At 35.9% G+C, this 13,286-nt stretch overlaps 1 protein-coding gene across 4 annotated transcripts in view; it reads left to right on the forward strand.

The window, feature by feature from the left end:
• Positions 1 to 13,286, forward strand: part of pip5k1bb (phosphatidylinositol-4-phosphate 5-kinase, type I, beta b) — a 49,587-nt gene that overhangs the window by 18,995 nt on the left and 17,306 nt on the right. For all 4 annotated transcript variants that reach the window (XR_007931380.1, XM_051903983.1, XM_051903981.1 and 1 more), the window contains exons 5-7: positions 2,133 to 2,250; positions 7,519 to 7,671; positions 9,206 to 9,502. Coding sequence is in view for 3 of the 4 variants with exons in the window: in XM_051903983.1 (XP_051759943.1) it covers positions 2,133 to 2,250; positions 7,519 to 7,671; positions 9,206 to 9,502 (568 nt within the window). In the remaining variant the exon portion in view is untranslated. The remainder of the gene's footprint in view (positions 1 to 2,132; positions 2,251 to 7,518; positions 7,672 to 9,205; positions 9,503 to 13,286) is intronic.

The raw sequence follows: 13,286 nt of genomic DNA on the forward strand, positions 1-13,286 counted from the left end.
CCACAGATCATTTATTATAGCTTGTCAAATTTGCCCCTACAACAACAAATCTTCCTCTTCTCTAAAGCAGCCCAACATGGCCTCACCCCCTTTGTTGTGTGTTTATGTAAATTTTGGGGTTTGTGATGTCACCCCCCCAGGAGGAAGCTCGTTGTAGTCCCTACCAGCCGTTTGTTGTAGTCCTTAACAAGCCATTTCTGTAAAGGAAAATATCTCCCTTTGCATTGAACTTTGAGTGTCGTAACTTTGCAGATGTTGTTTGTGCTAAAACAGCAACATTACATACTAACTAAAGTTAAAAAAAGTAAAATCATAATCGAGGACCCCTTTAAAGTTTGCATACTGTGCATAATATCCTGTATTTACTGCATACTAGGGGTGCGCAACAAAGCCATTATCTGTATCTATATTGGGTATTTGGTTAAAAGCAGAAGTGGACATGACTTACAGTAAGTTGGTCAAAACTAAAAGAATCTAAACTTTAAGGCACGTTACTCTACCGTTACCCAAAATTTTACAGTCTGTAAGATTTGTATACTCACCAATGCCTCATTTATTTGATATAGTACAGTAAAAATACAGTAAAACATTAAAATTGTGAAATATTTTTACAATTTAAAATAACAATGTTTTTATTTTAATATATTTTAAAATGTAATTTATTCCTGTGATGGCAAAGTTGATCTACTCAGGTTTTCAGTGTCACATGATCTTTTAGAAATCATTCTAAAATGCTGATTTGCTGTTCAAGAAACTTTGCTTATTATTATAAATGTTGAAAACAGTTGTTTCTTAAAATATAGAAACCATAATACATTTATTTTAGGATTCCTTGACGAATAGAAAGTTAAAAAGAATCCAAATGCATCCTTGCTTAATAAAAGTATTAATTTCTTATAAATTGAATAAAATGAAATGAAAGGCGCGTGATTCACATTACAGCAGTAATATTCTAAAAAACCATAACTGTTTTATTTTATTATGGCTCTATTAGGCGTATCTATATAACAAAAACCAGAAACAGGCATTTTTCATAGAGGGTAGATTATTATTAAACAGGGAATGCTCAATGCTCAGACTTTGATATTATTGACTTTATAGGCATATCATCAAATTGTAATTTTACATGTGTTGATTGAAATATCTGCACTTATTTTGATGATATTAGAAGTAATTCTTTTTTATATTACTTAGAAGTATTTGTTATTCATTCTAAAGTTACTATTCATGCTTTGCAGAATAAGGTAATCAGGTAAAACTGCCAAAAACAGGCCAAGAGAAATGACTCATATGTCTATGAGACAGATTTGCACATGCTGAAGCCTCATTTTTCAGAGTTAGGTCAGTCGTCTGCCCCTCATCGGCCTGCTATTGTTTTAGCTCTTAGAAACAAGCTCTAATTCAGAGGTCAGTTGTACATTTTGGATTGGATTACACACTGGGCACGGATTGGGGTTTAGCGTTTAATAATGGGACATCGTCTGCAAAAGCTAATTCTCAGAACTCATTCGAGTGCCCTGAAAAACAGCAACTCTCTAACCCACTTGTTATGAGGGATCACAGACACTTTTTGTTTATCGTTTTAAAGCGAGGTATTATGACATCATTTGGCCCTTTCAAGTCACACTTTTAGGAATTACTCAAACGGGGTTAATCCAAATACTAATGACCTGCCTCATAATAGAAAAAGGCGAAAAGTGGGTTACAGGATTTTTTTTTTTCCCAGGGTTTGCTTACATTTCATCATGTGTAACTGATGTGGCTGACCCTGGTCTTTAGTTTGTGTAACCGTTAGTAGAATAAGACTGGGACCTCCTTGTCCTCAGGCATTGGTTACTGTTGTGTGTCTCTGGAAAAGAGTACCTGTGGTGTTTACTGCTGGTGGGTCACATTGCAACAAGGACGCACTCAATGGGGCTCAGTGGGGCTCAGTAAGATCAAATGTGTCTCTGTTCCTTGGGCATAAAGAAGCATTTAGATTGGGTAACAGTTTCTCACAATTTCTTACAGGATTATGTTTACAGATTCTGCCCAGAAGCCTCTTGTGTTGGGGAGTGTGATGATCAGTAATGAAAAACACATATACGCTTTGTTTATTGTGATACCTTAAGTAAATGCTTTTACTTTTGCAGTGAGGGAAGCAACCTGACTCCAGCGCACCATTATCCAGACTTCCGTTTCAAGACGTACGCACCACTGGCTTTCCGTTACTTCCGGGAGCTGTTTGGGATCAAGCCAGATGATTACTTGGTAAAACTTTACAGTCTTCACTGCATAAATTATATAGATTAATCCTTATTAAAGCTACAATTTTGTCTGTTACCTTTGTTCTTTGATTAACATTATTGACAGACATCACAGCAACTGGATTATTAGGCTGCTGTGGCTTTAAGAACTGCCGCTGCCGAATATGACGCGGATCTGACGCGCATCTCATTATCTCACAACTCTTTAAGTTAATTTAAGATGTTATTTGACTCATTTAAGACTGCTCTTACGAGGATACTCGACAAAACGGGCATTTTGGCCCGTTATTGTTTGTTCAAGCGCGAAAGAGAACTCGATACTGGCGCGCGTCTTTGCGCACGAGTCATGTGTGTGTGTCACATGACACGACATTCACAGACAGCGCGTTCTCGTTTGTCTTGTGGCGTAAATAAGAGCGTGATCATATAATGTAACGCTAGCCAAATTATGACGGAAAAAAACAGATGCTGCGTTAATTACGCTAAATATTTTAAACTGAAAAAATGTGTTAACGCGCTAATTTTGACAGTACTAATTTATAATGTTTCACAATATTTCTGTTTTTTGATTAAATAAATGCAGCCCTGGTGAGCATAAGAGACTTTCTTCAAAATCATTCAAAAATCTTACCAACCCCAAACTTTTGAACAATAGTGTACATGTTCCAGGTCTTATTTTGCACAGTCATCATTGCAAAGCTAGATGCACGCATGAACTGCTATGACTCTAATTAAATGCTATTTTCACCTCCATATTAATGCCAAGATTATTATGTGTCGCATTCCCTAAAAGTTCCCTCTGTCTGGGCCCTAACAAAGCATCTTTGTTTGAATTAAAGTCCAGTGCCTGCTTACATCAGGTGCCAGTATAGCACTACTGACCACTGATGAACTTTACCGCTACACCTTGCCAACTGTGACTGGCAGGAACTCAGAATCCGCGTCCTCATTTCTAAATTCCCAGCAGGGATTAGCAGTTTGGTTTGATGTGTTCTCGCTATGTAAGATGTGTCCTGGCACATTGCAATGAGGTGTCGGAGGTGTACGTTTCCCTGCACTGCAACACTGCCTCGCAGCCACTGCAGTGCCTCTGCAGCATCTCTGCAGCTCTCGTACAGTTCAATCTGTGTGTTTGCGTGTGTAAGTCAGGGTGGATGATGCTGATTATGCATATGATCTCAGTCGAGCTGTTAATTGCCCTCTCTGCACTTTGACATTTAACGGCCGTGCAATTAACCCAGCAGAGCGGTATCACTCCCAGGTGCCTGTTAGTCTGGTCTTCCCATGTAATTTATGAACCTGCATTATATCATCCTCTGTTATGAATCTATTGTGCACCACCTTGACCTTGCATTGCACAAAAATGTTAATTATATAATGTGTGCGATGCAAAAGCTGGATGTCTCTAATGACAAGGGAATACCTTTTTACATAATATCATTCAAAGCTACCTTTTTTTGCATTCTTCATTTTGCATAGGCGAATGGGAGTTCCTTACTGTTTGCATTTACTATGGACACACTTAAGTATTCCAGAAAAATCTGCATGAAGTGACTCGGTCAAAAATGATCTTAGATGGAGTGAAATCTATTTAAGTTTAGAGTTAAGTTGATGGTGCTTGCAATGACAAAGTTATGTTTTATATTCCCAGGGAACACGTATACTAATGTTTTGGGCTCACCAGTACTGCATTTATTTGATTAAAAATACATTAAATACAGCAATATTGTGACATATTATTACAATTTAATAGTTTCGAATTAAAATATCTGCCAAATGCATAAATGTGACAGTCTTAGTGTATTTTCATAATGGTATATATTAGCATACTGCACTATAAATGGTATGTTAAACAGTATGCAGTATGCAACATTGAATATTTCAAATAATAGTATGCTAATTTTGTGAGTAAACTACTTTTAAAGGGTTAGTTCACCCAAAAATTCTGTCATTAATTACTCACCCTCATGCCGTTGCACACCCATAAGACCTTCGTTCATCTCTGGAACACAAATTAAGATATTTTTGATCAAATTCGATGGCTCAGTGAGGCCTGCATTGCCAGCATGATAATTAACACTTTCAATGCCCAGAAAGCTACTAAAGACTACAGTGGTTCAACCTTAATGTTATGAAGCGACGAGAATACTTTTTGTGCGCCAAAAAAAAACAAAAATAACGACTTTATTCAACGATATCTAGTGATGGGCAATTTCAAAACACTGCTTCATGAAGCTTCGAAGCTTTACAAATCTTTTGTTTCGAATCAGTGGTTCGGCGTGTATCAAACTGCCAAAGTCACGTGATTTTAATAAACGAGGCTTCGTTACGTCATAAGTGTTTCGAAATTTCAATGGTTCACCACTGGGGGGCATGACTTTGGCAGTTTGGTACACTAACCCTTTAATGTTTACTTCAGTAGGTGGCATTCTAGTTATTATCTCTCAAATACAGTTATTTTTGTATTTTTATCCAATTTTGTGTAAAAAAAACAAAACAAATTGGCAATCTGGTGTGGTACAATATTCATTCAACTGTCGCACTTGAAATGAAAGAGCATTGCATTGTGGGATACAGTATTCCATGTGCTCTGTTGTATTTTGGCAAATGAAGTAGGTCATCCAGCTATGTTTGGATTTGTGTCTGGTGATACGCTTTTCCAGTCTCTTCATTTGGAATAGCATATTAACATACCACTCTTACTGTTTCTGTGGTATGTTTAGTATATACCAAGTTTAGTCATGAAAATCTTCCGTGCCACTGATTGGCTGTCTCGTCACCAGTTCTTCAGCTAATCAATCGCTTCTTCCTATCTATGCTCACCTTTGTTTTAGATCAAGTTCAGTCTGTATAGCCCTATAGCCCCTCCTCCTCCCCAGCACCACCTGTCTAGATATGCTACGGGTGTTCTCCTTTGTCTAGTCTGCCAAAACCAAACCTATTTACATTCACATTTATGTTTCTTATTAATAAAATGTGTTACAAACTACTCAGAGAGTTGTCATGACTGAAATATAGTACAATGTGCACTGTGCAAGGTTTGCACAGATGACCTTCTAGATTTGCCAAAGTGTGCGGTATACAACAGAGCACACTGCACAGAATACTGTATCCCACAATGCAAAGCTTTTCTAGACTGATTATTTGATTTAACTGACAAGACTTAAGACATTTGTACACAAAATTCAATTAAAAATACTTAAAAGTAATGTAGCGTACTATGTTTTGAAACATTTATCCAGTAGTTTATTTAGTAGTAGGCAGTGAGATAGTAATCTATTCCAAACACAGCCATGCATACAGAAATTTGGCATAATTGTGCATGCATAATGCAAAAATGGTATGTGTTGTTTTGTGTTATGCTATTCTAAATATACCCATAGTTTTTATACACTAGCAGTGCCCACAATAATGTGTTTTCTAAGTGCTTTAGTACAAAATGTAGATTGTTTGCACTATAACTGGGCACTATTAATAAGGAATGAGAAAAGTAAATGCAAGACTAAAATACAGTAGTAAATGGTCAGGCTAAAGATGAAATAATATGATGTTTCATGCTCTTCTGAGTGTGTTGTGTACATTTTTATAATTATGCAGATAGGCCAGAGGAAGTGCAAGCTAATTAAGAAGCCACACACACGCGGGATGAAATGCTAATGTCCATGTGTTTGGGCTGGAAGTACAACGTGACTGTTGACTTTCATCAGGCAGGCCTTGAATATAAGTGTCTGGCCTCAGTTCAACACTGTCCTCATGCTGCTGCTGCGTCCTGGCCTCCTCAGGGAACCCTGCCAGAAAACGCAGTAGAAATGTTTGCTTTAAGACCTCATAATGTTTGGGGCTTTTACACAACCCTAATTAAACCACAGGACTTCCAGGCAGTAATAATCTGGTCTTTTAGTGTGTAAGGCACAGTGTATAACTGTTTTTTGGATATTGCAATTAGAACACAGTAGGCCTATACTGCAGCCAGTCAAATTGGTGATGTTTTATAATTCATGTTTTATGAGTGACTCATTTCTTTTGAGTTTAATCTTTGTTGCCAGTTTAACATGAATATGAATGGGTGATTATTTATTTATTTATTTTTTGAGGCATATATTTAAAACAGGTAAAAACAGATGTTCTTTCATAAAAGTCCCAGAGTACCTCATTATAAGTTGCACACACTGTAGTCTTGTGCATTTCAGACGTTTTCTGCTCTTGATGATTGTATAGTGCACAACAAGACCGCCCACTTTTTTAGCAGCCTTAGTTTCCCTTCATTTTCTTCATAGGGATTTCAAAAAATTCTTCAATAAGCCATGAACTAAATTACAATCCATTACAATATGTGATTCGAAGCAATGCAGTACTATTTTGCAATACAGTATGTATATACACTGCCCGGCCAAAAAAAAAAAGTCGCTGTTTGGATTTTAATAGGCACATACTTAAGAATCTATGAATGGATCAATATTACAGTGATTATTATGTTTCTAGCATGTTATATGTTTGGCAACAGATCTTTTAACCCTTAAAGATGGAGTGTGTAGCTTTTTATTTCTTAAACAACCATGTAGGAAGACACATCATTGCCATATTCCAGGATGACAATGTCAAGATTCACCAGGGTTAAAATTCTGAAAGAGTGGTTCAGAGAGCATGAAGAATCATTTTCAAAAATGAATTGGCACCTCTGAGTCCAGACCTTAATTTCATTGAAAGTCTTTGGGATGTGCTGGAGTAGACTTTACAGAGTGCTCACCTCTTGCATTGTCAATACAAGATCTTGACCAAAAATTGATGCACCTCTTCATGGAAATAACATCACAACATTTATTTCCATCGAGAGGTGCATCATTTTTTGGTCAAGATCTTGTATTGACAATGCAAGAGGTGAGCACTCTGTAAAGTCTACTCCAGCACATCCCAAAAACTTACACTGAGGTTAAGGTCAGTGCCAATTCATGTGTGAAAATGATTCTTCATGCTCCCTTCCAACCATTCTTTCACAATTTGAGCCTGATGAATCTTGACATTGTCACCCTGGAATATGGCCATGATACATCTTAAAACATGGTTGTTTAAGAAATGAAAAGCTACACACTCCATCTTTAAGGGTTAAAAGAACCGTTGCCAAACATATAACATGCTAGAAAAATAATAATCATTGTAATAATGATTTAAATCCAAACCGACTTTTTTCGGGTTGGGCAGTGTATATGCCTCTCTCAGACAGTAGGTGTGTATATATATTTATAATGAATTGTTTTTTGTTGTAATCCTGCAGTATTCCATTTGTAAAGAGCCCCTGATTGAGCTGTCTAATCCCGGCGCCAGTGGCTCACTCTTCTACCTGACCAGCGATGATGAGTTCATCATCAAAACAGTCCAGCACAAGGAGGCCGAGTTCTTGCAAAAACTGCTTCCAGGATACTACATGGTGGGTCTCAGTAAAGTAAAGGGTCATTCATCTCTTTAGCAAAGAAACTACTGATGTCTTTAAATTACCTTTTTTATAATTAAGTTTATTGAAGTTTAAAGGGTTAGTTCACCCAAAAATTAAATTTCTGTCTTTAATTACTCACCCTCATGTTGTTTCAAACCTGTAAAACCTTTGTTCATCTTCAGAACACAAATTAAGATATTTTTGATGAAATCAATGTCTTTTAACAATGTCTTTTCTGACCTTGAATGTGGTAATTACCTCTCGGATTTCATCAAAAATATCTTAATTTGTGTTCGGAAGATGAACGAAGGTCTTACGTGTGTGGAGCGACATGAGGCTGAGTACTTAAAGACAGAAATTTCATTTTTGGGTGAACTAACCCTTTTATTATAACACAAATATAACAAAGAAACATTGAAATAACACAAATAAAACAAAGAAACACACACAGCTCAGATTTGTATATAAGACAGGACTTAATAATACTTAATAATACATAATAATAAAATAAACAAAAATAACAAAATCCAAAAAGATGAAGAAGAGGACAAAAAATTATTCCAGTGTATTATATAATTACAATATTCCTAATATAACAGGATGAAGATGACGTTCTATATAGTGCAAATATGGGGTCCAGACCTTATAAAACTGGCCTGTTTTCTGATGTAATATATAAGTAAGACGCTCTATAGTGGAATCAACTCACATAATCAAATAATCTTTTGCCAACCTTTAAGTGCTTTAAATGACTTTGAATTCATGTTAACCTTTCTCATTTTCACCTTTCATTTTATCCTTTCACTTTTGTGCAGAAGTATCTAAAGCTACCAATATAGGTTTATTTTTGTGGCTGAAATAAGCCATAAATATTTCTAACCAGCCACAAAAGTGTATTTTACATAATTTTTTAAAGATAATATTTCAAATAAAATTAGAAAATTAATTAAAAATAATAAATTAATTAAATCATATTTAAATATAAAAATAGTAAATAATATAAAATAATATTTAAAAATATTTTTTCTGTGTATATTTGTAGCAAACAGGCCATTGTGTCACTCAGTGCATTATATATTAGCCAGTCTTGATGTGAAATGCCTCTCATAAAAATATTTATACACTTGTTTTAGTTGCTTAATACGAGTATGTAATATGTACATTTTTAGGCATCTTGCTGTTATAGAGGACTATTCTTCATGGTCAGGTCATATATATGTCCTCTGTGTCTCTTTTTCCAGCTTTTCCAGTTCAGTATTTTGTGTAAACATTATTACTAATAGCCATGCAGATTTTTCTGTTGAATAACTTATGCCAGTAGTTGTCACATGAGAAAAGTTTGTTTACGCTCATACTCAACAGTTGTCTTGCTGTTATAGTTCAGAATTTCAGGAGAAGTGTGTAAGTTTTGTGCCTCTAGTTTCACAGAGCCACAGTATGACTCACTTAAATTTGACTATAAACATTTTAATAAACATTAAAAAAAAAAAAGACATCTCCTTAATTCAAAGCTATTTCACTTCCTCAGAACCTCAACCAGAACCCAAGAACTCTCCTCCCCAAATTCTACGGCCTGTACTGTGTTCAGTCTGGAGGAATCAACATTCGTCTCGTGGTTATGAACAACGTTCTGCCACGGTCTTTGAAGATGCACTACAAATATGACCTGAAGGGCTCCACGTACAAGAGACGGGCTTCACGAAAAGAGCGGGAAAAGTCCTGCCCCACATATAAGGACCTAGACTTTGTGGACATGCACGATGGCTTGTACTTTGACACAGAGACATATAACGCCCTGACGAAGACGCTACAACGGGACTGCCGGGTGAGTGCTACCCTATTTCAACATTTTGTAAAGAAAATGTGAGTTGCGTCTGCTTGTGGGTTTCCAGGGAACTGCTGTGGTTGATGACATGATTGGAGTTTGCTGAGTGTGTTGCCAATGCTGTTCTTTTGAAGTTTCTATTCATCAAAGATTCTGGGAAAAACGTGTCACAGTTTCCACAAAAATATTAGGCAGTTCTCAACATAATAATAATAACAAGAAATATTTCTTAAGCACCAAATCAGCATATCAGAATGATTTCTGAAGGATCATGTGACACTGAAGATTGGAGTCTCAGGAATAAATTACATTTTAAAACATATTCAAATAGAAAACGGTTATTTAAGTTAATTGTAACCCCAGCCTTTTGAATAGTAGTGTACATCGAGAGCTAATTGCTTGTTGTCTTACACTGCTGACAAGATCACAAAAACACTCATTACATGAACACTCAAGAGGCAAAAACATGCATTAAAAACCTTAAAACACACACTTAAACACTCCATACTTGAATCACGAAGAGGGTAACAATCAGCTAACTAATCTTTTTGAGGATCAAACTCATTCTTGCATCACAAGACATGTTATATGTTACTAAACGAGACAAGAAAATCAACAGCATCAATGTAAATAGAACTAGAAAAGTGATACAATTATATTAAGTATGCCTGCCCCAGTGCAGAATGGGACAGAACCACAAAACCACCAGCTATGCTTGTTGTTTTGACTAAAAAAATCATATAGTAGGCCTTTAACATAACAGAAAGGCTGCACTGAGATGCATTTTTTTAGATACATTTTTTTTTTACAAAAATGTGTTGTCATCAGTGTTGGGGAAAGTTACTTTTAAAAGTAATGCATTACAGTATTGCATTACTCTGTAAAAAAGTAACTAATTGCGTTACTTAATCACTTTATGGAAAGTAATGCATTACATTATTTTTGCTTTACTTTTTCTCACCTGGGCTGGGCTTGCTTGTTTGTTTTTTAAATGAATAAGCTTCAGGATGATCACAAATGTGATGTTTATCTAAAGTAATTTTTGCTTATTAATATGGTTGAATTGGATCATCAAAGGTCAGCAGCAAAGACATTGGTTAATAAAGTGAGATTAAATACATAAAGTATATTTGTTTAATTTAATATATTTAATTATTGCAGGTTTGCGCAATATTCTGAGATTGCATTTCACTGTTTTTATTCATTTTGAGGAATACTGACTCTCATGTTTACTAGGGCTGGGACAATTCTCGGTTCGCGATACAATGATTCTGGATCGATTCTGATATTTTCTCTCTCGAATCGATTCTGAGCTTAGTTTTAACAGCAGATGGCGCTCTAGGCGAGTTTTCTGTCATGTAAGTAGTTAAATATACTTGCACCTCGGCTCAGAATGCTTTTATGACGCAAGATTAATGTAAACACAGCCCACTGCGAACACCCTTGTAATTCACTTCAACCTTTTCGAACTTTATGAATGATTATTTTAGGTTTAAGTGGTGTGTGTAAACAAACTGGAAGCAAGCAGAGTACGGGTGTTTGTAAAGCACGTAGTGCCATCAGAATCGATTCGAAAGAGAATCGCGATACATTGCAAAATACCAGAATCGCTCCAGATTATTTGTATCATGAATCACGAATCGATGTATTGTCCCAGCCTTAATGTGTACACACATTAAACAAAGTAACTCGGATATTTTGTTGTAAATTTAAAAGTAATACGTTACTTTACTAGTTACTTGAAAAAATAATCTGATTACGTAACTCTACTTGTAATGCGTTACCCCAACACTGGTTGTCATGTTGTGTTTTTCTTGTCGTTTTGTGTGTTTTAAAAAGTAAGAGCAATTTTCTAAAAATGCCATTTAGATTTAGCTTTAGCTTTCATATAAATCTGCACTTTTTTTGACTGCTGAGAGTCTTCTGCCCCTCTAATCAATGGTAAAGATGTTTAGTCTTATCCTCATGCACAAGCACCGGGGAAGACGCCACAGTTTCATGGGAAACAAGTTCATGATAGTCTTCAGCTCCACAGTAGCTTATTAACAGATTCAAAATGTGCTGAGTGTCAAACCTCTCTGTTCAGCTGGGAAACAAACCGCATAAATCCAGTCTGGCATTCCTTTCTATTTTAGAAGATCAGGCTGTTGACATGGTCTGGTAAATATTGCTGTTTTTCACATGATTTTCTTCCAATAAATGATTTGTAAACAATCAGAGGGTATTTTCCCTCCTTGACAGTTTCCATTACTGCTTAACTTACTTGCCCTAAATTGTCTGTTCTGACAGTATTTGACAACTACAGTATACTGTAGATAAGCAACATTCTTTTGTTCCCCATGGGAAACCGCTGTCACAGTGCCGAGGTGTTGTGGATTTTGATACATAGAAATTGATATGTGTATTCAGCTAAGATGAATTTGATCAAAAGTGACAGTAAAGACATTTAATACTTTACAAAAGATTTCTAATTCAAATAAATGCTGTAAAAAAATATCACATTGTCCACAAAAATATTAAGCAGCACAACTGTTTTCAACATTGATAATAATAAGAAATGTTTCTTGAGCAGCAAATCAGAATGATTTCTGAAGGATCATGTGACACTGAAGACTGGGGAAATGATGCTGAAAATTCAGCTTTGCATCACAGGAATACATTTTAAAATATATAAAAATAGAAAACAATTATTTGGTAATAATAATATTTCACAATATTACAGTAGTAATTTCTTTCAAAAACCATAACAAACCTCAAACTTTTAAACTGTAGTGTTGTGTATTTTGGTCTTGGAATGATTTCATACAAAGATCTTTGACTTTTGATTGGCAATTCTAAGCACAATTTGGTAAACATATGTCTCAGTGTTTTGTTTTGGACCCCATTTCATGGACAAAAAAAGTTAAAACATTCTTCATAATATCTCCTTTTGTGTTCCACTAAAGAAAGAAACTCATTCAGGTTTAGAACAACATTTATGAGGGTGAGTAAATGAAGACAGAATTTTTATTTTTGGGTGAACTATCCCTTTAAGAAGTCTTCTTTTGCTTTCCATTGCTTTAATTGTCCCTCCACGTTGCTATCCAGGAAAAACAATTAATATTAAAATGATCTCATTTATCATTTTGTTATGTATCACAGTGTTTTACTTTGACATTTTTTCTTTTACTTTTTGAGTTTCCCCAAAAACGAGTTGCAAGTAAACAGTCCAGTAACTGAATTACCCAAATGATTGTGGCATGATGTTGAAGTGTCCCAATGCTGCATTAGGTAACCGTCTGTGGTCGCCTTGTGCTTCTCAAATTCTTTGGCAGACCTGGCGTTCGACCAAGCTACGTTTCTTACTGTTCATTTGTTTACCAACAAACGAGCCTCACAGCAGTGCCATTGCGATGGCATTCCAGACATGACCTGTTGTTAAAAATGCGTAGAGACAGAATGTTCCCATATATAACAGTTTTTGGCACATTAAGTATGTACTGACCGGCCGGCCCCAGTGAGCACTGAACTAAAAGGATCAGCCGTAATGCGAGTCACAAGAGGGCCGAGGGAAAAATGAGAACTCGAGTTTCACACAATAATGACCATAGTTGGGGACATTCGGCCCGCTGTAGCCCACCTGTGATCTAACTTCAGCCTTTGAGAAGAATGTAGACTTTTATGGATTGAAATCTTTCATTTTTGGGTGAACTTACCCTTTAACACTATACTATGTAATAAGAAATGATTCTCGATGCAAGGAAACACAAAGTGCAGTTCAAACACATTCCCATGAGTACTGTAA

This window comes from Ctenopharyngodon idella, chromosome 8, assembly GCF_019924925.1.
Source record: "Ctenopharyngodon idella isolate HZGC_01 chromosome 8, HZGC01, whole genome shotgun sequence".
In the NCBI taxonomy this organism is placed as follows: domain Eukaryota; kingdom Metazoa; phylum Chordata; class Actinopteri; order Cypriniformes; family Xenocyprididae; genus Ctenopharyngodon; species Ctenopharyngodon idella.